We start from the raw sequence: 21,756 nt of genomic DNA on the forward strand, positions 1-21,756 counted from the left end.
GTGCAGCATTGATCACTTCATCTGTCACACACACACACACACACACACACACACACACACACACACACACACACACACACACACACACACACACACACACACACACACACACACACACACACACACACACACACACACACACACACACACACACACTGTTTGTTTCTATCTATAAGAGTAGTATCAGTGAAAGTCTATCTGCTCAGATATTGTGTGTTTATGTGGAACAATCACTTGCACCTGACACGATGTAATCTGGGTTTTGCAGTAAAATTGCAACATCCCCCTAGATGGAACAATGTTGGTTGCTAGGCAACAGAACACAGAACCTCTCCCATTTCCTTTTTCTTCAGTCACCTTGTTTTCCTCCTCACATTTCTCTCACCTTTCTTCTCCACCTGTTGGTCTGCCTCCCTCTCTTGCTCTCTCTCTTTCTCTTCCCTCTTCTTTGTATCTGGCAGACCAAACTGCTATAAACAGACCACAGCTGCACTGCAGCTAGATAGACTAGCTGTAAGGGTGTGCGTTTGTTGTGTGTGTGTATGTGTGTGTGTGTGTGTGTGTGTGTGCCAGATGGTCTGCCTCGGCTTGAGAATGCCAAAGGTCCAGGCAGATCATTCTAGATAGATTCTTGCATGTAATAAGCACTAATTTGGCATCCTTGTTGAGAAAAATCAAGACCAAAAAAAAAAAAATGTATATAAAGTATACTGTATTAGTGAAACAGTCTTACAATCCACTTGGCTCTGATATCTAAACTTACATGATGCATGCTTGTATTCTTATGATTAGATAATAATACATAATACGCGTTAATGATAAAAGTTATGATAAAATAAAGTTATGAACAAATGTTCTTCCAGTAATGATAATAGAATGTTTGTTCAAAGTTATTTGATCTTTAATACTAAATACATTATCTGATGTTTAATACTTGAGTACATTTATTTCATAGTAAGTATACTACAAATCCATTAACATATTTACTGACATATCGCTTAAGACTTACTGATATAAATTTTAGAATTCAACTAAAATTTGATATTTTAGTTTTGATATCACTATTAGTAAGGATAGTATGATCTCTGTATAATATCAGTCTTTAAATTCAAGATATTTATAGTGTATCTAAAGTATACTTGCAATAGTTCCACTTTATCACAATCAAATATACTTAACTATAGCTTTATTTATATCTCAGCACTATTTCTGGATAACTAGTACAAAATTAGTTGTTCAAATTTAACAGACTTTAAGTATATCAGTTTAGTTACCAAAAGTACAACTCCAGGGTATTTATATTAGGTATATAAATATGTAAATGTATTTGTAGTATACTTAGGAGGGGTGTAACGATACCCTCATATCACGATTCGATACATATCACGATACTGAACTCACGATATGATATTATTGCGATACTCCAAGACATGGTAAAAGGTTAACAAAAATGTACTTTTGATTAAAATGCTAAATTTGGTATTACATTGGGTGTGGAAATGAATAGGCTTGGACATAGTACTGGTAACCCGATGCACAGGACAATGGTGACACCAGAATAAAAATATTTATAATTCTGAAGCTGAAAGTACAGAATCATTTTAGACAAATATGCTTGCACTCTATCACTGAATATATTTAAAATAATGTAGGCCACTTGTTACTGGTAACAAGATATTTGGTATTATCTGGACCCACAAATATTACCTGATTGCAATTTTATACATTATATTCAACATTATTTATAGACATTTAATGTAATACTGACACTAAAACTCTGTAAACTTAAATTTTTTTCACACAGAAATGTTTTCATTTTGGGTGAATTACAAACAATACATGCTGTCACTATCCACGATACATATTGATGCATTTTTGTATTGCGATATATTGTGGAATGATATATTGTTACACCTCTAATACTTAGCATAAAATAAATGTATTTAAAATACATTTGGTATATTTATTTTTCACTAGGGTTTGTAGGCAGCGTTTGCACAAGAAGGTACCTCACCAAACTGATTTTGGCTTCTGAGGCGGTTTAATGTTCCCTTTCAAGGGAACTCGAGCTGCGTCAAAAGCTGTGGGAACGCCCCTGCGTTGTGCGTCATGAAGCACGTATGGAATCAGCCCAATGGAGAGATGGAACGTCATAGGCGGGTGACGTCATCGACCAGGAAACTATAAAGCACCCCATAAACTCAAGCGCAACAGCTTTCTGTGCCTTCAGTCGCGCTATATGTGAATCTGTCCCTGTGTGAATATTGTCTGTCTTTACATACTCTGCACCACATAAACAATTTATATATATTTATATATATATTAAGAGAGATATGGCGAACGAACAGCAGTTTAGGAAGTGTGTCCCTCCCTGCTCGCGTTATTTTACGAGTGGGGATACACACGTTCTTTGTGTTGTTTGTTTGGGAGTGCAGCATGCCCAGTCAGCTCTCGAGGGAGCTGATTGTGATCATTGCGAGCGTCTGCCATTAAGGACGCTCCGCTCCCACCGGGTGCTCTTCGAGGAGAGCGGTTCGGTGCGCGCTCCCTGCGGTTCTGGTCCCGCTCTTGCCGAGGCAGAGCGACGACGCGTATCGTGGGGATCGCAGATGGATCTCTCAGCGGGGTTAGAGACGGCCTCTGCCTTATCTCTCCCTTCACCTGTGAGATCCAGTGCCTCAGTCCAGTGTTCGGAAGCACGCGCTGTGGTTTCTTCCGCTCGGGCTGAGGCACCAGTTATAAATGAGGGAGATGTGGAGGATTCGCCACCTTACACTCCCGAAAGTGATGAGCTAGTGGAGGTATTAACAAGAGCTGTAGAAAAACTCAGCATTGTATGGCCAGTGACTAGACAGGAGTCTGTTTCTAAATCAAAATTAGATGAGCGATTTTTGCCGTCACGAGTGCAACCTCCACGCCGGTGCTTGCGGTATTTTGCAACCGCCGCTGCGCCGGTGCATACTATGTCTATCTCCACACTGAGTTGTCGAAATCGTGGAAAAAAACGGTGTCATATAGAGTGTTTAGTCCCCAGACTTCAACATATTCTAATATTGTCGGGGCAAAATCATATGGTTATTCGGCTATGCCTCGCGTGGAAGAGACGCTTGCGAGTTTTCTCTCCCTCGAGGCTGCGTCATCTGTTAAGGCACCGGCATTACCCACCAAGCCTCTTAGAAATATTTCGTTTTTTGTGGGTAAAGCGTATTCGGCGGCGGGTCAGGCTGCGTCATGTCTTCATACTATGTCTATTATGCAGGCTTACCAGGCTGACCTGCTGAGGGACGTGAGTGAGAGTGAGGAGGTCAGTGCTGACGTGGTTCGCGAACTGCGTCAGGCTGCTGATTTATCCCTGCGCGCAACCAGAGAGTCGGCCAAGCTAGTGGGTCGATCTATGGCAGCTCTGGTGGCCGCAGAAAGACATCTGTGGTTAAATCAGACAAATATAAAAGAAAAAGAAAAAGCTTTCCTTTTAGACACTCCTCTCTCCCCCCTGGGTTTATTTGGCGGTGCTGTAAATTCTGTCATCGATAAATTCCAGGAGAAGGAAAAGCAAACAACAGCTTTTAAGAAATTTCTCCCTTTAAAAATTCATGTCCCTGGGGCTGCTGGGCGGGAGCAGCCCCGGCCGTCTGCGAGCTCATCATATAGGGCGCTGAAGCAGAGTGTCGCGTCTCGTGCTCCCCCTGCTGGACAGTGGGCTCAGCAGCGCGGCACTCTCAGCCGAAATTTCCCAGTAATAGAACTGATCTGAGGACAGTTATATTAGCTAAGAAGGCTTCGGCTAAGAAGAAGTCCTGGCGCCACGGCGCGCAGGATACTGAGGGTGGTCCCCACCGAGGCGGAAAGGTGTTCACCTCTTTCTACGGTGCCCATTCTTCCTCGGTGCCCTCAGGGGCCCATTCTGCCAACCCCGCCTTCATGCCGGGGCGCAGACGGTCCCAGCGAGCGATTTCCCGAGGGACGCTCGCTCCCTCTGAAGAGGGTTTCAGAGCGGTTAGACCAGTTGTTCCCTGCCGGTGTGCCGTTACAGGGCGCTGCGTTTGCTGCTCAAGGAACAAGAGGTGAAAGCACTCCTTCAAAAGGAGGCTATAGAACGGGTTTTAGAGACTGTCGGGTCTGATGGCAGCAGCGTCCGACGTTATACCTTGCGGCCTGTTGTACATGAGATCGCTACAGTGGTGGCTCAGGACCAAGGTATTCTCCCCGAGGGGAAATCAGCTGCGCACGGTCAAAGTCACGCGGCGCTGCCTTCGTGCTCTGGTCATGTGGAAAGAAACTTGGTTCCTATTCAAAGGGCCTGTGTTGGGGGCTCTTTGTCGTCGCGTAACGCTAACGACGAATGCTTCCCTCACAGGGTGGGGGGGCGGTCACGAGTGGTCGTCCAGCCCAAGGGCTGTCGCAGGACCATCATCTATCACGGCTTATAAATTTTCTAGAGATGTTGGCGGTGTTCCAGGCTCTGAAACACTTCCTAGCAGACCTGAGAGGTCAGCATGTGTTAGTTCAGTCAGACAACACGTCGGTGGTCTCTTATATAAATCATCAGGGGGGCCTGCGGTTTCGCCGGCTTTACAAGTTGGCCCGTCAGATCCTCCTGTGGTCCCAAGGGAGGTTACTATTTCTGAGAGCAACGTACCATCCTGGATATATGAATGTGGTAGCAGACTCCCTGTCGAGACAGGGGCCAAGGCCGGGGATTTAGAGACTCCATCCCGAGGTGGTGGAGCTCCTTTGGTTGAGTTTCGGTCGCGCCGAGGTGGACCTATTCGCTTCCAAGGAGACCACGCATTGTCATCTGTGGTTTTCCATCAGCCATCCAGCCCCTCTGGGGTTGGACGCTATGGTGCAGCCGTGGCCGAGGTCACGTCTGTTCGCCTTTCCCCCGATTGCTCCGCTACCTGGAGTTCTGGAGAGGGTTCGCCGGGACGGGGTCAGCCTACTATTAGTAGCCCCGTTCTGGCCGGCCCGAGTATGGTTTGCGGACCTGATTTCTCTCCTGGACGGCTCTCCCTTGGAGCTCCCGGTCAGGAGGGATCTACTCTCTCAGGCGGGCAGCATGATATTTCACCCCCGCCCAGTATTGTGGGCTTGGCCTCTGAGGGGGGCCAGCTCATGAACTCTGGTCTCTCAACCGAGGTTGTTGAGACCATTCTTCACTCCAGAGCTCCATTCACGAGGAAGCTTTATGCCTTGAAGTGGAAACTCTTCACTTCTTGGTGTGGAGAGCACCTGCAGGACCCAGTTAACTGCCCAGTGGGTGCAGTGCTGGAATTCCTGCAGGAGCGCTTCTCCACAGGGCTATCCCCCTCCACACTAAAGGTGTATGTGGCGGCACTGGCTGCTTGCCACGTCCCTTTCAGTGGAGTTTCTCTTGGGAGACACCCGCTTATAACTCCTTTCCTTCGTGGCACACTGAGGCTGAGGCCAGCAGTTCGTACGAGGGTGCCGGCCTGGGATCTGGCCATCGTATTAGAAGGTCTTTCCCTAGCTCCTCTTGAACCTATGGAAGAAGTTCCTGAGAAGTTTCTCACGTTTAAGACTATCTTTCTTCTTGCTATCTCCTCACTAAAGAGAATCGGAGATTTGCAGGCTCTGTCGGTTTCACCCTCGTGCCTGGAATTTTCGCCTGGCATGGTAAAGGCTTTTCTGCATCCTAGACCAGGTTACGTTCCCAAGGTCCCTGCTAATGTTGTTAGACCTACAGTTCTGCAGGCCTTTTGTCCTCCTCCATTTCTGTCGTCTGACCAGGAGAAACTTAATTTACTCTGCCCTGTTAGGGCGTTAGACGCCTATGTCCACAGAACTGCCCTGTGGAGGAAGTCAGAACAACTATTTGTGTGCTTTGGGCCACCCAAGAAGGGGTGTCCTGCGTCTAAACAGAGAATGAGCAAGTGGGTGGTCGAGGCTATCTCACTTGCCTATGAGTCGGCTGGTCAGCCTTCACCTTTGGCTGTACGAGCCCACTCTACCAGGAGTATGGCGGCTTCTAAAGCCTTACTGTCAGGAGTTTCCCTCATTGACGTTTGTGATGCGGCTGGATGGTCTTCACCGCATACTTTCATTAAGTTCTACGACCTAGACTTAAGTTCTACCCCTGGGGCACAGGTGCTCTCGTCCTCTATGCGCTAGTTCTCACATGGCGGTCACTTGGTCCTATGGCGACGTGGGTATTAGCGTTCCCACAGCGTTTGACGCAGCTCGAGTTCCCTTGAAAGGGAACGTCTCGGTTACGTATGTAACCCTAGTTCCCTGATAGGGAACGAGACGCTGCGTCATTCCACCATACTCCCGGCATTCCCGCTAGCGCTTCCTTCAGGCCTATCAGAAGCTGTTAAGCTTGTGTTTATGGGGTGCTTTATAGTTTCCTGGTCGATGACGTCACCCGCCTATGACGTTCCATGTCTCCATTGGGCTGATTCCATACGTGCTTCATGACGCACAACGCAGGGGCGTTCCCACAGCGTTTGACGCAGCGTCTCGTTCCCTATCAGGGAACTAGGGTTACATACGTAACCGAGACGATCTACAACAATACAGAAATTTGGTGTGAACAAAGTGAATATATAATTACTACAATACAAATGTCTTGCTAGAAATGACATCAAAAGTAGAAAAAGTTGTCAGAAAATGTACATTTACTCACAAACTGACCACCAAATACAACTTTCAGAAGGGATCTTTATTGTTTAGCATAACAGCCAAAGAAAGGGAAAGGAAAGGAATGTACAGGTTAGTGGGATATCAAACGGAGTGAAGGATACATCTATGCTGCCTTTAAAATTTGATCAGTATCTCAGGAAACAGGAAGTAAAGCTAACATTAAATTTAGACGTGCCTTGAAGCATTTCTACCTCTGAAGCAAAATTTTTAAGCTTTCGGATGCAACCAACATTAGCAGAACATTCTTGAGAGCATTTGTTAGTTGGGTTTGAGCAGTGGAAAACGTCAGCCTCTAATGTGCAGAACAGTGCATCTGCATTAACTTCAGAACAGCAAATCAGTTGCACTGTAGGTAAATTATTAAAAGGTTCTGTGGATATATTTCATACTGTTTGAAAATAGATGCAGCTGGATCAAAACCCTTGAGACAACTTGACATTTGCCCATGACACAGGCCTTTGATAAACAACATTCCCTCTAATGGACTTGCACACCCCAGGAATCTACTTTAAGCACACAGAGACACAATTACTTGTCTCATGAGATAGTTTTTTCTTTTTTCTTCTTTAGCTCAGTGACATTCTGTGATGCTATTAAGGTGTTTCGATAAATACCATGAGGTTAATGATAGCAGGATAATGACAGGACAGTCTACCAAACTCAACCAAAAGTTCAAAACACACACACACACACACACACACACACACACACACACACACACACACACACACACACACACACACACACACACACACACACACACACACACACACACACCTGGAGAGAGACACACATGGAGAAAGCAAAGCATCTGAGAGGAAAACAAAATGAAACATTTCCATAATCTAAATCAGTCTACTGAGCTTTGAGTGAATTGTGAAATACAGAACAGGTTTAATGTATAATGAGACCATCAAACAAAGGCCTACAATTACCATCAAATAATCACAATCATTAATCACCGCAAGTTTTGTGCTACTTTAAGTATTATTAAAGTTTTGCTACTTAAACAGTTTAATTGTATACATGTTAGAATGAAAAGTATAAACCCAGTTTGAACATCCTGAGGTTGAATATCAACATAAGATCATTGTAAATACATGCCTCTATTGCATCAAATAACCAACTCCATATCTAAGGCTTTTCTGTTTCATTTACGTAATATAAATCTACCTATTTAAGTGTTTTGTTGTCACCCACTTCAAAGTAGCCAACACTGTCTGCACAATACATACAGTACATGAACTTGTCCACTACAGCTGAATTAACTTGTAGTAAAAGAAAGAAAAAGTAGAGTGGAGGGAGGGAGAATGAGAAAATAATTAAATTAGTTTTAATTTAGTTTTGTTAACAAAACAAATGGTTTCCCTCTAACACACACACACCCACACATACTGTAAATGAACAAATCATAATGACTTGATATGTATAAGTGTGCTGTTCTTTCCCCCAGAAACAATTTCTCACCAGAACTACGTATACACAAAGTCTTTGACAACCCTCAGACAATCCATAACTAAACTAATAAATGTCTTCAACATTGCTTCATTATGCCCCATCTTTGAGAAAGTGACCCACCCACAACATTGGACACAGTAAGCATGAGTCACTCCTAATGATAAAGCTGCAGGCAACATGTTCCACTGATCCCAACATGCTAATTTTACACCTCAGTCGCTCAGCAGCCAACCCTCCCTCTGCTCAGCATATGTGTGTGGGGTCTGAAGGCGTTTTTACTTGGTTAGAATCAAATTATTATAATAAGAGCAATATGTCACAGGCAGAAAATGCATACTGTGAGATGTGTATATCATGCAGCATTATTAAAAATTTCAATGAGGCCAGAGGGAGGCCCTTAAGACTAATATACATGTTTAATTCTCCAGTCAGCTATATCTGTTATTATATTTGTACCAAGTATCAATAGAAGTTCATTCAAACAATCTCTAAAAATCAGGGGATAATCTTCAAGAGATATTTGTATTTATAAAGAAATAGTATGAGAAATGATAATTAATTATAAACTACTAAACCGCACAGTGCCAGGCCACCATATGGATTATATTAATTCTATTCATATTTATTGTGTGTATATACTGTATATATATATATATATATATATATATATATATATATATATATATATATACAATCTTTTTATATAAATATTCATCAGAATTTTTTAAGCTTGTAGGCCACAATAATTTTTGTACAACAAAATATGATGGTTGTGTCTGAAACATAAGGCGGTTGCACATTGACTCATTTGAAAAACATGCCTCTATCTACATTTCTGCAAAACTCAAAAATTTCACCTACATACAATTTACTGCAGTTTGCTGCTAAAATGACCAGTAGAGTCTGTAAAACGGCGAATTCCTTTTCAAACAAATTATTATTACAGGCTGTGAGATTTTTGTCATCCTTAATTCAAAATAAAATTGTATTTTATCAATAATATCCATTTCTGATAATCCCAGATCATGCAGGTTTATTTACATGGTCACGAGAAATTGTCATTCCCTCAACATCGGATATCAAGGCCAATGCTTTACATTGCGTGGCCACAACATAAGGATGTCGTTATCTCGACAAAATGTTCTCGTGGCCATGACATATTATCACATTCCCACAAGTTAATATGTCGTGGCCACGACAAAACTAAGTGAACCGAACATATCCCCTCCCAGTCACTGTATGCTTTAGACATAACTAAGCAATGTGACTACTTAATGACTACAATGCTTATTTCTCGATAGAAATGGAATAATAATTAATTTAATCCTATCAATTGCTCCACCAGGTGCAATTAAAAAAACCCAAGATCTCTTTATCTGGTGGGGTTTTGAAGGTATTTATAAATGTTCATTGAGAAAGCTGTAAGAATGACTGACAATCAAACAAAGCTCCAGGAAGGGAAAATCCTCACATAAACTTTTTAAATGCATACAAAAGTAAGAAATATAATGGTGAGTGACTGAGAGAGACAAATTGAATGAGGTAACATTGAGGGATTGAAGAGCACATACAGCAATGTGTTTGAATGGAGAAAAGGTGATGAAATGAAAGAGGGGCATACAAGCCATTCCATATCAGATTTCTGTTGGGATTATAAAGGTTCTTCAACACATCTTCAACCTGTATACAGGTGTGCACTGCAGGTCAGCTTTGTTCTCTCAGCTTTGATATTATCTGCTTTCACAGACTCTGAGTTGCTGAGTAAGTACTGGCATAGACTTCAGTGATGCTGCTGTGATGATGACAAAGCATTTTCATCTGCTCTCTTTGAAAAACCCCATATGCTGATTACAGGTGACCAGGTGTGATGCGACAAGCTCTGGTAACAAGACCTCTTCCATGTAACAAGGCCTCTTCCATGTCAATCCCAGTTTTTCAACAATCAACGTACAGTATATTAAACATCAAACATGGATTAGAGATTGATTAGAAACATTTGGCATTTACAAAATGCTGCTATAAACTATAAAAATAATGCATATTGCTGAAAAAGGGCCACCGCTGTATAGTCACCATAGACATTGCGGGCTCTTCACAGATGCTGAACACTTCAGTTTTAACAGTAAAAGAGTACGAGGTAAGAAATAGCTAAACATTTAATATTTAACTATTTTCCAAAAGAAATTAAGTGTTAAGAAGTTAAGTGACTGACAGTTATATCCAGTGATGCAAACTATTCTATATGAACTTTTTTTAGTCAGATTTCAGTTTTGAATTAAACATAGACTATACAGTACAAGACTATTTATATAATTATTTTAATGTCATTCGTAATTGAATGCTAAAGACAAGAAAAATTAACATCCATTTTTGGCATATTAGGTATACAATTAAGAGTGAATGTGAGCACGTTTTAAAATGAAAATATTATAAATAAAAATGACCATACATTTGTCTCCCCCTCCAATATGATGGTTACAGCCTTAATAGTATCTTCTTGGTATCTCATATATGTTAATTAAGTATTCAACCTTTGGCATTGCAGTCCCTGCATCCAAATTTCATCCAGATTGTATTCATACTATGCAGAACCTGATTTTACCAATTGGGATATGTTCCTGGATCAACATCTTTGTCCATCTTAGATCAACACCATGTAGAAATTACATCTACTTAAACATCAAGGGCATTCCCTTGGTTCTCAGGTTGCAGCAAATTAAAAAGTATATAGACACAATATTTATGTCCCAATAAATCATGCTCTGGGGCCTCATTTATAAACGTTGCGTACGCACAAAAGAAGGCGTACGCCGCTCTCTACGCAATAATTGGTATTTATAAAAAGCAAACTCGACGGTAAAATGTGCGGTCCTTCACGCAAGCTCTGACCCAGGCGTACGCACAAAAACGGGTGAAATGAGAAATGGCGACACCGTCGGCAGATGGAAGAAACACGTGAAAGTGTGTGAAACTGTAGACCGTTGTGTAAAATAAATGGCAATACTGCTTCTCATAAATAAAACGAAGCTTCACAAAGCAAGTCTTACAATTAACAGCCTACACGAACACCCGTTTAATCGATCTGCAACAGAAATGCAAATTAACACATAGGGCCTATTTGCAAAAAGAAAAGTGAAATATGTTCTGCAATAATATTGGCATGTTATACAATTCATCCTCATAAATAAGATGGTAAACAGAACGAAATAATGTACAAAACTGATATTCTCGCCAATGTGTCCGTCTGGCGGAGCAGATATAGATGCAATTTGATAGTCAGTCAGATAGACAGATAGATAATTAGGAGATAGATAGATAGATAGATAGATAGATAGATAGATAGATAGATAGATAGATAGATAGATAGATAGATAGATAGATTATTTGTCCACTGGGGAAAGTTGTTTTAGTAAAAATGTCTTCATCAGCTACGGAATCATGGTATTCATGCATATGCCATTAGTTTGTTTTATTTTAGATAAAATAACGTATGACGTATGTCTCAAACATTCAGAAAACTGCTAGAAATTACATTTGCGCTGAACTATTTCCCATTTCCAAGTAAATTATAACCGCAATTTTAATCTATTAAAATTAAATGGATGCAATTAAATGGATGGAAATAAAATGCCCCATCACAATGCGTAATGACGCACAATGGCTGATCTTGCGCTCTTAGAAGATGTGGAAAATGGAAGGATTCGGAGTGAACGCATCTTCAGACAGCAAGAAGACTTGCTGGCAAATGAGGCAAATGTCCGACCATTTCTTTTTTATTTCGGCCACAGTCCGATGTTGTGAGGCTACAGCATTTACTGCGTCTGCAACCATTTGCCACTCAAGTGCCTTTTTGACATTAGTAATGCCCACACTGTGCCCTCCAAACAACATTTTTCTCCTCTTTTCCACTTCGCCACGATAACTTCTAATTCACATTGCGTGAAGTTACGTTTTTTTGATTTCCTCTCTGTGTTCACCATGCTTTCGCAATCGATGAATATTAACTTGTGGGCGTTTCACGGACTATTTATGGGCAACTATGGGCGTGACATGAAGCCGTAAAAGCTGCACTATATTTAGAATTGGTTGTGATTTATTAAGGGAAAAATGCGTAGGATGTGCGTGCGCACGGTTTTATAAATACGAATATTTCTGTGCGTACGCACGTCCTATGTTTCATTCGTACGCCACTTCTGACGCAAATCCTACGCAAAGTTTTATAAATGAGGCCCCAGATCATAATACAGACAATCAGAGTCTGTGTGTAATCTGTATGTGTGCCTAACTGTATGTTTGCATAGTAAAATTGTATAGTAATATGATGATGGCGGTCAATACTGTTATTTTCCCCTCATGATGATTACACTATTAAACTTTGCAAAACACACACACATGCAAGTGTAAATGTAAAATTATGCAAACACTGGCATGAAAACCATAACGTAATCAATTAGCAGTATAACATAATAATTGATATAACCGAATAACACTGTCAGACAGATAAATACACGCACCAACCAATGACTCCAACCAAAATAAGAGACTTACACACATTCTGGATTAATGAATGTAATTAAGCACAGCAATCATCAGAGAAAAAGAGAGAAACAGTACAAGCATGTTTCATAGTAACCTCAGCCTGGTTTAATAAGAGCAATGTGGCAGAGCAAAACAAACAGTAAGAAACAGAATAAAAACAAAACAATCATATGGAAAAATAAAGACAGACAACGTAACAAAAGTAAATGTGGCTCACGTGCATTATATTTAAAAAAAAATAAACTGGATATTTCTTGTTTAAAATTTACAATGGATATGAGAAAGGGGCAATGTGCAATCAGATGGTCATTACCGCAAAATAAACCCCAACAGAGAGAAGAGGGCCTTGAGGTGAAACATATTACACGGCTACTTACTAAATAAATAAACACCATGAAATATTGATTTGTTTAAATTATTTTATTATGTGAGAAGAAAGAGAGCGTGGAGAGTCCAGGATCGACCTTTCTATGTTTATTTTTGTGGTAATGACTTTCTGAATAATTATGTAAATTATTAAAAAAAAAATGGACATGAAATATTGATTTGAGATGACAATTGGAGATGTAATATTTGACTGCCTTGTAGAAACTGTGAAGAAACAGAACACATTCACAGAGTGATCAGTATTTCCCTGGACAGAAATATCAGAATGAGCGACTGACCAAACGAATCAAGTATTACAGAGCGCAATGTAGGTACTCTTATGCAAGAGGCAATTATGAGATTGTGCTAAATTTTTATCTTCAACACAAAAACAAATTCTTACCAATACTAATGCCATAACATCATGGTCATACAATCAAAGTGGTGTTCAAAAATCTAGGATTCATAACCTAATTTAAACCCGAAAATAAAGTTTTGGGATTTTGAAAAATGTAAAACAACAACAACACAACGATCCAAATGATAAGAAACTCTGAGATTCATGTGCGTTTTTCAAAACTTTCAAAACAATGAAGTTATTATATGCTGATAACATAATTTATAGTAATAACAATATATGCATTTTCATTAGTGGTCTCAGACGTTTGGAAGCCACTGTAGCTTTAGATACTTAAGAACAGCGGCAGATGCAGTAACAAATGCCCTTCTCTCTCCTTTTCTCACACACATTTACTTCTCCATCTGCCGCGCATGATAATGCATGTGGTTTTGTGACATGGTTCTATCTGACACAAGGTCACCCATTTCCTTCTAACCACAAACCTCTTGCACGTTTCACATAGGAAGTAACATCTAGTGTGGTCTTAAGCCACTTCCTCCATGCAACAATATCTAGGAGAGACAGACACCTCTGAAAAGTAACACACCCACACCAACTCAATACAGCACGTGTTTGACCCGTCGAAACACTGAATTGTATAAATTATTCTATACTTAGCTATTTATATATATTATATATTATACTGGCTATTTAACCTATTGCAAAGCTCCTGTTAGGGTGAGATTATGTTTATGCGAACTTCATCTCAAGAACAATTTAATTACAAAGATGTACAAATCTCATTTGATGTGACAGACCGAACCACAGATGTATAACACAGATATATAAGAAACCAAGGAGCGAGGACAAATAGATTGGTAGAAGAAGGAGGAGGGGGAGGTGGTGGAATATGAAAATATGTACAGTCCTCACCAGTTCAACTGATCCATAGTGTTTCCGGCTGAACTCTCCTCTCCTGCACCCAAGATCCTCTGATGCTGAGCTGCAAAAACAGAGCATATAACAATTCAAACTGATTTCATTCGACGTTTATTTGCGCACAAAACAATCTTTTCAATCTCTTGGAAAGAAATATTGAATGTTTGTGTTGTTTGTTATTGTACGTGATTTCTTACAGACAAATTATTTGCTATTTGACTAAACGCATGTGAACATAAAGAGCACACAGGTACAGCATTTAGTTTCAATACCAGAAACCTGCATTCCAAAAAGTAGAACCCCGCCCACTCACCTCGCAACCCTGTGATGTCGCAGTCTGACACTTTTTTAGTGAGGTTGTTTCAGATTATTCAGAGCGAGAACCGCATGCTTAGTGACTCAGCTGACGACTACACATCACACATCTTCCCAAAACCTTAAAGAGGATCTCTCTCATTGAAAACCACTTCACATGAAGACCATAAAGGAACTAAAGGTGTGTAATTTCTGTGCCACTACCATCACCAAATAAAATAGCAAAAAATATTCAAACCGGTTTTCAAATTTTCCCTGCCAATAAGGATGGCCCACCAGCGGAACAATCTCTTGCCCTGTCGGGTCATTGAGGTGTCTTTTGATAGCAACAAAACAAATGTTTATAAGCCATTGTTTTTCAACAAAAGTGTGTGCATTGCATTTATGGAGTTACATGAAACACACACGCACACACACACACCCACACACAAGCCCTGTCCTCCATTGGCTGGACAAACACATAGTCCCACCTAAAAACTTATACCATTGGTTGAGCCAGTGTTGGTACTGTATGTCAGGTTGAGATGCTCAAACAAAAAAAAGCCATCATAAGAGCAAGTGTTTACTTTTCAGAGGCATCAACCTACGAATGTCATATATAGATGTCTCTGTATATTAAATTTGGATATGAAAAAGTATTTAAAAAATACAAACCACCTTTGATAATGCTGCTGTTTTAGCTAACTACTTGTGATTCTGGCAAACTGATATGCAGTACTCCTCAAATTATTTTCTTTTTCACAATATGTGCTTTATCGAAGACAGCATCTCCTCTGACTAAGGTTTAAAAAATGTACAGTATATGCTGAGCCACATGAATGCTTACATTTATTATAGCCATTTCACTTCAAGTGCAGTGTAAACAGTGCATGTGAGCAAACACATTTCCTCTGTGTGAGGGCTATCATTATGTTTATATTAGTGCAGAATGCAGCTAAGAATGTCTTCACGGACAACAGAAGAGATACTGCGCATGCTGTGATAAGATATAACCAGGTGGAATCTGCAGACATGGATTGCATTTTTGAGCTGGTTTTAAATATGGGCAAATGTGTTTAACAACTCCTATTTGTTGCTAAAATTGGCCAAAATATTTAATAAATTAAATAATAAATTAAATCCTGAATCCTGCAGATCCAGTGCGGTCATGGTTACACACAATGTTGAAATTGCAAGTGCACATGCATTCTTTATGTGGCTTCAGAAGAAGTTTAAACATAGATGCCTCATGTCCTATGCACATCTGCTATGCACAATGGCTCTCAGATGGGTTAAAGAAGATGGTTAATTGAAAGAGGGGGAACAATTAAATGAGATAAAAGGTCGACTTCAGAAATGGGCTCATAATCCTGTCAGACTGACCCCCTGTTGAATTACAGTCAGTTAGTTGAAGCATGTCTTTGACTGAGAACATTTAAAGACAAATGCACAAGTGATTCTAGATAACAAGAAAGGAGTGGCTCATCACTAGATGCTTTACTGTGGCACAGGGCTGAAAGAAAGCTGCTTTACTAAATTCAGAAATACTCCCCTAGATGAGAATACAGTTAACAGCTGAGGACATAAAGACGTCTTAAGATGCTGACGGTCTTATTGATTCATTCATATCTTCAAACAAACCTTTCATTGATTTCATGATTGAATGGTTCTGTTGATAAAAATAATCATCTGAAAAGATGTCACAAAAATGAGATTATTTTTACGAAAAGAAATCCTAAATGGTAGCGACCGTCAGATGACCGTGTTTGAGATTATGATAATGATGACAGGAACATTATGACATAATTATTATAGCCATTACCCTCTAGTTGATACTTAGAAACCAAATACGGTCAAGTTTGTTAACAGTAATCACTCCTGTTATGCATCTGCAATAATAATTTAGTGATTATGATCTGGCTTCATGTTTCCAATGATGCATAGCTCAATGCCTCGGACATTTTCAGACCACACATCTCTGATGTCTTGCCATATCACTGAAGAAAAGGCTACGGGTGATGCTGACACAGACAGTCTGACAACGAACATCACATCGCAACCATTAAGAACAAAATTGCACTCTAAGCTCCAACTTTCTTATTATGCGCCAACACTGCTGTAGGAAAAAGCAATGGCACTGTTAAAACAGATTAATATAATTAAACCACCAATAACTGCAGCGATAGTTCAGAGACCTTGCCTTTGGAGAATATGTGTGATACATCTGGATAACAGAGATAAACATACAGTCACTTATTTTAATTGAAAGATGAACACAACTTAAATTATTTTTTCTGGGATTGGTGGTAATAATTCAGTAGCAGGCTAGCTGAAATATGAGTCTGTATTGATATGAATTATATGGTGAGTTTAAAGAGCGCTGACACATGACCTGTCATTCTGTGCTGAGTTTTAGGCCTATGTGTGTGGGTTTTTTTTGTAAAAAAAAAATAAAATAAATGCTGTTACTGTAAAGATGTGTGATACACTTCTGATGCATTTACTTGGGACATGTCAACAGGTGGAGTTGTGCTTTTTTTGGTCCTGTACTCATTTGAGGTTACATTAGTTGTCATGTAAATAATTGCAGTGACATCACACTCCCCTCAAATTACCTCAGATTCGATGTGGTGTTCAGGAAAACCACTTGCTATGATTTCGACTGTGAATGCCTCACAAATGTCACAACACTTTACCATGACAAGGAATAGGCTACACTGTACCGTCTTAAAACGAACATCAAATCAATATAGCCGTTCCTCTTTCCTTTCATATTTTAATCAGAGAAAACATCATGTTTACGGGGACACCATCACTGTGGCGCATGGATGTCCATTCTACCGAGGCATTCGCATGCATAATTTACTGTTTTTCCGCACTAGCATACACAGTGCATGGGAAAGTCTAAAACATTGTAATTCATCAGGACTGTATCCTACAGGTTAAGACAAAACAGCGACTTTTTCCTATTCCCCGACAGAATCTTCCTTAAACACTTGTGATGCAAAGACTTGTGTGGACTCATGTAGCCTACAAATATTACTGCGGTGCTGAAGTGAAATAAGAGTACAGCTTCTTCTTAAAGAGACAGTTCACACAAAAATTTAAATTCTGTTATTTACTTCAAATCTGCATGCCTATATGACTTCTGCTGATAGGAGATGTTAAACAAAATGAGTTACTCCATACATTGAAAGTGAATGATGAGACTATCATTCTGCTTTAGATCTGACGGGAAAAAAGTCATAGGCTACGGGGTTTAGAACAATACGAGGGTGAGTAAATGATGACAGAATTTTCGGAGAAGTGTTCCTTTAAGATTACTAGACCGCAATTATTATCAAGACACACACACACACACACACACACACACACACACACACACACACACACACACACACACACACACACACACACATTTAGAATAATTAAAATATAAGCTTGAAATAACAGTTTGTAAAAAGAAAAATGAATGATTTAAGTTTCAAGTGCATATTTCCAATACTCGCATGTTGATTGATCACTCCTAGGAGGGAGCCGCTTGTTGCACGTTGAAATGAGATGTGTTGAGTAGGCTGTAACCCCTGATACTGCTGCCAAGGCTGTGTCATAACCCCCACAAACCAACATCTGATTTTGAATATTTCGTTTTAAATATAAATATTTATAAACATGAAATACAGTAAGTGAATGCTTTACCGTTGGTTGAAACTCAACAGTTTGATCGCTGCAGGGTCTGCAGTGCTCATGGCCCCATGCGATGTTATTTTTCCCCGCAGTCCAAGTTCTTCTGTCCCTTGCCTTTTTTCTTATTTTTCTTTTTCAAAGAGACAGATTAGAAACCATCATTTTCCCTACAGCTGCGCGTGCTGCTGTATCCCTTCATTGCGCTGCCTTTTTAGTGTGCTATTGGTAGTAGCGCGTTTCTGCCGGTCGGTGGTAGCTTTCTTTAATACACCTGATGGACGCAGTAGTTAGATTTATATGGACACACAGGACACACCTCACGCGTAACTGAACATTCAAGAAACAGATTCTCCTGGACTGGAGTCCCCTCACGCCGCGCGCCGTGCTCGTGACCGAGAAAGTCAGGTGGGGAGCTTGTCAACCGCATATTCTTTCAGCAGTAGAACCGTTGCAAAATGATAAAAGACGAGCAAATATTTAAGTGGCCTAGCTCATAAATGAGCAGCGATGGACACAACACATCATCAGGGTAACACACCACACCAAATTAATGCTATAGCCTACATCAAATGCAAACAACAATTACAGCAACAACAACAAAAAACTTTTAAAATAAAATCTAAATAAATGTGATGGTTCATGCAGTGAATTCAAATACTAAGGCGACTCATACATAGGCCAATTTACATAACCTAGGCATATTAAAACATAATTTTATCATGAAAACCTAGGCTATATTTTGCTGTTAAGTAAAATATAAATTTTATTTTTACACAAACTAAAATACTTATTTTTTGTATTGACTTGTATTTCATTTTTTGACTTGAAAAGGAATCTTGGAGTTAACCAAGTTATGCCAGTCTCTCTCTCTCTCTCTCTCTCTCTCTCTCTCTCTCTCTCTCTCTCTCTCTCTCTCTCTCTCTCTCTCTCTCTCTACATACAGAAACACTTGGTGAAATGTTTTAATTGGAATATTTAATTGCCTTTGTGGCAAAGTGATTTAAAGGGTGAACGATTATTATTAATTGAGTGCATTCACTGAAATACCGAGCATCTTTTTATTAGCAAAATGTCCTTCCATGTCTGTTAGTTTTGCTGTCAACATCATTTCTGAGGCATCTACATAGGCACTGCCTATGGTGTGTTGAACAGCATGTAACGGTACCCAAGATCATGCAGTTGAGCTACAGTAGACAAATTCTCCTCATGACACTCATTTACATTACAAAGATTCCGACTTGCATGATTTTAAATAATGTCACAATTTTATGTCATTATTTTACAGTCATGATCAGAATTAATGGCACCCCTGGTAAATATGATCAAAACTGGCTGTAAAAATTAAATCTGCATCGTTAACCTTTTGATCTTTCATTCCAAAAATTGCCAAAAATCGATCCTTTCATTGAAGTAAAATAATTGAAAGTGGAGGGGAAATCACATTGTGAAATAAATGTTTTTCTCAAAAACACGTTGGCCACAATTATTGGAACCCTTTTATTAAATACTTTTTGCAATCTCCTTTTTTTAAGATAACAGCTCTGAGTTCCCTTTCAAGGGAACTCGAGCTGTGTTGAGACGCGGTGGGAACGCTCTGCGTGATTGCGTCATGAAGCACGTGTATAATCAGTCCAATGGAAGAGCTAGACATCATAGGCGGGTGACGTCATAGACCAGGAAGCTATAAAGCACACCTGAAAACAGACCGCGACAGCTTCTGTGCCTTCAGCAAGCGATCTGTGTATTCTGTCCTTGTCATATTTATTGTTGTCTGTCAAGTTGCAATATATATATATATATATATATATATATATATATATATATATATATATATATATATATATTATGGCAAAAGAGAGCAAGCAGCTTCGTGTTGTTCCCTGCCCACGTTATATCACGGGTGGGGACACACACATCAGCTTTTTGTTACTATTTGGGAGTGGAGCATGCCACAGTCAGTTCTCGAGTGGGCTGACTGTGAGCATTGCGAGAAGCTGTCCATGAGGACGCTCCGCTCCCGCCGGGCGTTCTTCGAGGAGGACGGTTCGGTTCGCGCTCCCCGCGCGGGTCCCGCTGTTGCCGATGCACGGCGGCGACTCGCATTTTGGGGTTCGCAAACGGATCTGACAGCGGGGGTTGGGATGGGCCCTGCCCTATCTCAGCTTTCACCTGCCAGATCCAGTGCTGGCGATTTCCAGTTCCGAGGAATTGGTATCGTTAGTGTTTTGTTTAGAAAAAGAGAACAAAACAAATAAAGATATAAAGAAAAAGACAGATGTTTGAGTTTTCAATAAATGAATAAATAAGTCAGCTCATAACTCTGTTGAACAAAGATGAGCTTTAAAAGGAGGTTTATCTAGTGCTGTTGCTAGTTAAATATTTTCTGGCCAGCTGAACATTATGAGAGTGAAAAAGAGAGTTTGTAGATGAAATATATCTAAAAACAGAAAAACTCTGTATCTCAGCCTCCTCGTCGGGGACTGCCGTTTTTTCCCTATCTCCACACCACACTGAGGTGTCGAGATCGTGGAATAAGCCGGTTTCTATTTTATGTGTTTGATGCCCAAACGTCTAACTATAGTAATGCTATGGGTATTAAGTATAATGGTATGACAGTGCCTCAGGTTAAAGAGACGCTTGCTAGCTTTCTCTCTCCCGAGTCGGCGTCATTATTTTTAACCCCGACGTTACCCACCAGCCATCTTAAATAAATAAAGAAAATTTTTATTAGGCAGTGCTGGTGGGTGAATTATAAAGACATGGATGAATGTGAGGTTGTCAGCACTGATGCTATTCGAGAATTGCGTCGTGCTAAAACAGATAAACTATACTGGGGAGGGACGGTTTCGAGAAATCGTTTCTCCTCTGCGTCCTCTGGGGGGCGACTCTCTGAGGAGGGTCGCAGCACGGCCAGTTCGGTTGTTTTCCTGCTGGTGGCCACAGAGTGATATATATATATATATATATATATACGTTTTTCTGATTTAAAAATAAAGAAAAATAAGATAAAATTATGTCTGTTCTTCTGGACGCTCCGCTTTCAAAAAACTAAGAAATAAACCATTCAGCGGAATAAACCATTCCAGAGGTTTCTTCCTCACCAATCTAATGTTCCTGAGACTAATGGGCGGAGCAGTCTCGGTCTACTAAGCTCCTCGCAGCACAGAGTGCAAAACGAGCATTGCCATTTGGGCTCCTCCACAATCGAGGGGGCCTTGGGTGGCGGTTGCAGTCTAGCCAGTTAGAGATATGCAAGATCTGAGGACTGTTTTATCTCTAAAAAAGCTTGGACAAATAGGAAGCACTGACGCCGAGGCTATCAGGCTTCTAAAGGGTGGTCCCCTCCGGGGTAGGGATGATTTTAAGAAATCGTTTCTCCTCGGCGCCCTCTGGGTTGCGACTCTCTGAGGAGGGTCGCAGCGCTGCCAGTTCGGTTGTTCCCTGCCGGTTCGCCGTTCAGGGCACCGAGG

The 21,756-nt window shown here is 40.4% G+C and overlaps 1 protein-coding gene across 2 annotated transcripts in view; it reads right to left on the minus strand.

Moving 5' to 3' along the window:
* Window positions 1-18,688, minus strand: part of LOC143739000 (GTPase-activating Rap/Ran-GAP domain-like protein 3) — a 49,867-nt gene extending 31,179 nt beyond the window's left edge. For both annotated transcript variants that reach the window (XM_077231060.1, XM_077231059.1), the window contains exons 1-2: window positions 18,299-18,688; window positions 14,300-14,369 (exon numbers count right to left, since the gene is read on the minus strand). In XM_077231060.1, the coding sequence (XP_077087175.1) occupies window positions 14,300-14,369; window positions 18,299-18,348 (120 nt within the window). In that variant the 5' untranslated portion in view covers window positions 18,349-18,688. The remainder of the gene's footprint in view (window positions 1-14,299; window positions 14,370-18,298) is intronic.
* Window positions 18,689-21,756: the final 3,068 nt, after the last annotated feature.

Source organism: Siphateles boraxobius, unplaced genomic scaffold, assembly GCF_051911475.1.
Source record: "Siphateles boraxobius isolate OS27281-9 unplaced genomic scaffold, OSU_SipBor_1 16, whole genome shotgun sequence".
NCBI classification, from domain to species: domain Eukaryota; kingdom Metazoa; phylum Chordata; class Actinopteri; order Cypriniformes; family Leuciscidae; genus Siphateles; species Siphateles boraxobius.